Below are 3,709 nucleotides of genomic sequence, written 5' to 3'. Positions count from 1 at the left end.
ACTAAGGGTGCCTGTGGAGGGCCAAGCGAGCAGAGCACGCACCGGAAGCGCCGATAGCGCCATGTGTCGAGTGCGTGCGTGCGTTGCCAGCGTGCGTGCCGAATGTGTATATGTTGGTGTGCGTGTGGGTATGCGTGTGCGTGCCGCTCGGTGGCGTTGTAGGGTGTTGCCACATCGTATTTCACCACCAAAGCGCCAATGTGTATCCGACCCTCAACAAAACACCCACAGCCACACCCAGGTTGTAGGCGTTCCGCTCGAATTTCTTTGCTTCTTTTATTTAAATGGCGCACACGCATTTGCTTTCGATGCCACCCCTTCACCCCCATTCCCACACAGACATAGTAGCGGTATATGCGTATAGTATATAAATATACACGCACTGTCGTCTTTTATTATTTTTATGGCCATGTTTATTCTCTTAATAATTCTAATAATCATATCATGAGATGCTTAGCCATTGAGTATAGTTCTCAACTCGTTTTGGGATTTATTTGCTGATTAGATAATAAACATTCTACATTTTCATATGCAATTTCATATGCATCATACTAGGCATCCTTCCTCCCCCACACAATACTACCTCCGCCATACCGTGTTAGCTTGTCCACCTGATAAGCAGCTGGACCGGGACCAGGCCTAGGCTTTGTGCTCGAAGACCCAACCATCGTCGCTGTCCGAACACCGAAAGAGTACTGAGGACTCCGCTGTTTGCTGGAGTCGTGTCTGCTAAAGCCGATTGTGCTGGGTAGCATGTAAGCACCGGGGCCGGGACCTGTCAACGAGACAACATTTTTTCTATGAACGATATTGCACGTGAATTCATTACCAAAACTTCGCACCATGTCAGCTAAAAATTTTGAAAATAATTTAAAAAATTTGGAACTCTTAAAGAGCAGTTGTGGGCCAAACGAATAACCGAACTGGAATGGTGTTTTGTAACAAAACAACAATAATCGTTGACAGTTAAGTAAAAGCTAGATAGATTAAAATATAAAACGAATATCTATCTTACCTATCTAACTTTTGTATACATATCTACATATTTACAAGTATATATATAACAAGAGACAACGTTAGAGTCGAGCAAGCCCGACAGTGAAATACCCTGTACCCAAACAAACTTCCTAACTTTTCTTAGAATCGACCGCTTTCAATGAAATTAAAAAAAAACTAGTCGAGAAGCTAAAGTCGGGTGCCCTGACTTTGAAATACTTTGTAAATATGTGTAGATTAATTATGCGTGTATGTGTGTGTTTGTGTGTGTATATGTATGTCTCGTATGCCTGTGCAAAGCAGTAACAACAACAAAAGCTGAGAGCACTGCTTGGCACTATATACATATATGGCTATAACTTCCAGTTAAATCTGCCTATCAATATGAAACTTGGCATACGGACGAATTTAAATGAAAACAAGATGAGAGAACGCTACAGTCTAGCAAGCCCGACAGTGAAATACCCTGTACCCAGGTAAACTTCCGTCACTGAGTTATATGCGCCCATAGCAGAAGTAAAAAGAGGACAGACGGACGGACATATCTAGATCGATTTCTCTCGTCATGCTGATTCAGAATATATATACTTTATGGGGTCGGAAATGCTGCCTTCTGCATGTTACACACTTTGTACAAACCTAATATACCCTTTTTACCCTACGGGTACAGGGTATAAAAATACGAAGAAATACGGGAGTTATGGAAAATAAGTGATTGAAGGGAGAAGGGAGGGAAATTTTAATTTCACAGAAGGAGGCGTGGCAGACCCCGCAAAGTATATTCTTGAAGAATCTTGATCAGCATGACGAGTCGAGTCGATCTAGCCCTGTGTATCTGTCTGTCCGTATGAACACCTGGATCTCAGAGACTATAAGAGATAGACACCAAATTTTGCACAAAGATGCCTTATATGTGTACGCTATACGAGTTTGTTATATTTTTTGGATTTTCCCCCACTTCCCTCTATGGGGGTTTTCCCGATTTCCCGGTCGTATAATCACCTATATATCGGAGACTATGAGACCTAGGGACACCAAATTTTATTCCAAGATGCCTTTTGTAAAAACGCAGAAAATGTGTATTTTGCAATTTCCACTCCTTCCTCATCTCCCAGGCAATTAGTGATTTTTTGTAACTCCGGTAATTTTTGAAATTTTAAACTAAATTTTTTTTTATTATTCAGTTAGTGATTACGTGTACGTATGCAAAGTTTCATCATGATAGGTGAATTATAATGGAAGTTCTGGTCATATACATATTTAGCCTCTGCCCAAGCGCTGCCCGCAGCTGTTGTTGTTGTTGATGTTGCTGCTTTGGTTCAACTTTGTACTGCATACATACACGCATATACGCGATTTTCATGTGGGAGTGCTTACTGTCAGATTGGCTCGACTGTAGCGTTCTATCTTGTTTTTTTATGGGGTGGGTAGAGGGTATTTAAGAGCTGAGTCCGCTTGGCTTTAGCATTCCTTTCTTGTTTATCTTTTAAAAATATCGAAAACTAAGACTGCTACAATCCCCAAATCATCCAAATCATCTAAATCCCTTCGTTTCTTTTGATAGTTCCACCCAAGGAACAATGCGAATTATTATTAACAAGATAGAACGCTACAGTGTAGCAAGCCCGACAGTAAAATAGCCTGTGCTCTCCACTAAAAATAAAAAATAAAAAAATATATATGTATTTAAAAACAAGTAAAAAAGCTAAAGTCGGGTGTCCCGACTTTGAAATACTCTGTACATATGTTTACAATAATTATAGAAAATAAAAAAAATTAAGAAAATAAAAAAAATTCAATGATCGATTTTACCTTTCTCGGTATTCGAACTCACGTAAAGGGTGTATAATTGCACATTTACATAGCAATTGCGTCTGTGTGAGTGTATGTATGCCTATGCGCATATATTCGTGTCTGTGTAAACATGTGTGCAGTCAACATAAGCACCAGCATCAACAACAGTCGCGGGCAGCGCTTGAGCAGCGCTGCAGCAGCAAATATATTTATGGCTATAACTTCTTGGTAAATCTGTCTATCATAGTGAAACTCGGCATACGGACACATAATTACTAACTGGGGGATTTGCAAAATTTTAGTTCGAAATTCCAAGAATTACGGGAGTTAGAGAAAATCGCATTTGCGGGGGAGAGGGGGGAGGGAGGGAAATTCCAAAATATACATTTTCTGCGTATTTACACAAGGCACCTTGGACTAAAATTTGGTGTTCCTAGGTCTTATGGTCTCCGAGATATAGACGATTATACGAATGGAAAATCGGGAAAACCCCCATAGGGGGGAAGTGGGAAAATCAAAAAAATAAAACAAACTCGTATAGCGTACACATATAAGGCATCTTTGTGCAAAATTTGGTGTCTCTATCTCTTATAGTCTCTGAGATCCAGGTGTTCATACGGACGGACAGACGAACAGACTGACAGATGGACAGACAGGGCTAGATCGACTCGTCTCGTCATGCTGATCAAGAATATATATACTTTGTGGGGTCTGCCACGCCTCCTTCTGCCTGTTACATTTTTCAGCTCCCGCAAACCTAATATACTTCTGTACATTTCATGTACAGAGTATAAAAATTAAATTACCTAAGAAAAGTTAAATTAATTAAGAAAATATTTTTAATACATATATAGAAGACATGTAAAAGTTATGCATCAGAACAACATTATAAGTGTGTATGTATGTACGAGTACTATAC

The 3,709-nt window shown here is 39.9% G+C and overlaps 1 protein-coding gene across 1 annotated transcript; it reads right to left on the bottom strand.

The window, feature by feature from the left end:
• Positions 1-465: 465 nt before the first annotated feature.
• Positions 466-925, bottom strand: LOC115629462 (outer dense fiber protein 3-like protein 2). Its single transcript, XM_030525930.1, has 2 exons — positions 830-925; positions 466-775 (listed from the first exon to the last, which is right to left on the bottom strand). The coding sequence occupies exons 1-2, from the start codon at positions 843-845 to the stop codon at positions 552-554; spliced, it is 240 nt and encodes a 79-aa protein (XP_030381790.1). The 5' UTR covers positions 846-925; the 3' UTR covers positions 466-551.
• Positions 926-3,709: the final 2,784 nt, after the last annotated feature.

The sequence above is a fragment of the Scaptodrosophila lebanonensis genome, unplaced genomic scaffold, assembly GCF_003285725.1.
Source record: "Scaptodrosophila lebanonensis strain 11010-0011.00,11010-0021.00 unplaced genomic scaffold, SlebRS2 tig00000150-arrow-arrow-pilon, whole genome shotgun sequence".
Taxonomy (NCBI): domain Eukaryota; kingdom Metazoa; phylum Arthropoda; class Insecta; order Diptera; family Drosophilidae; genus Scaptodrosophila; species Scaptodrosophila lebanonensis.
This window is presented reverse-complemented; position numbering and strand designations above follow the sequence as displayed.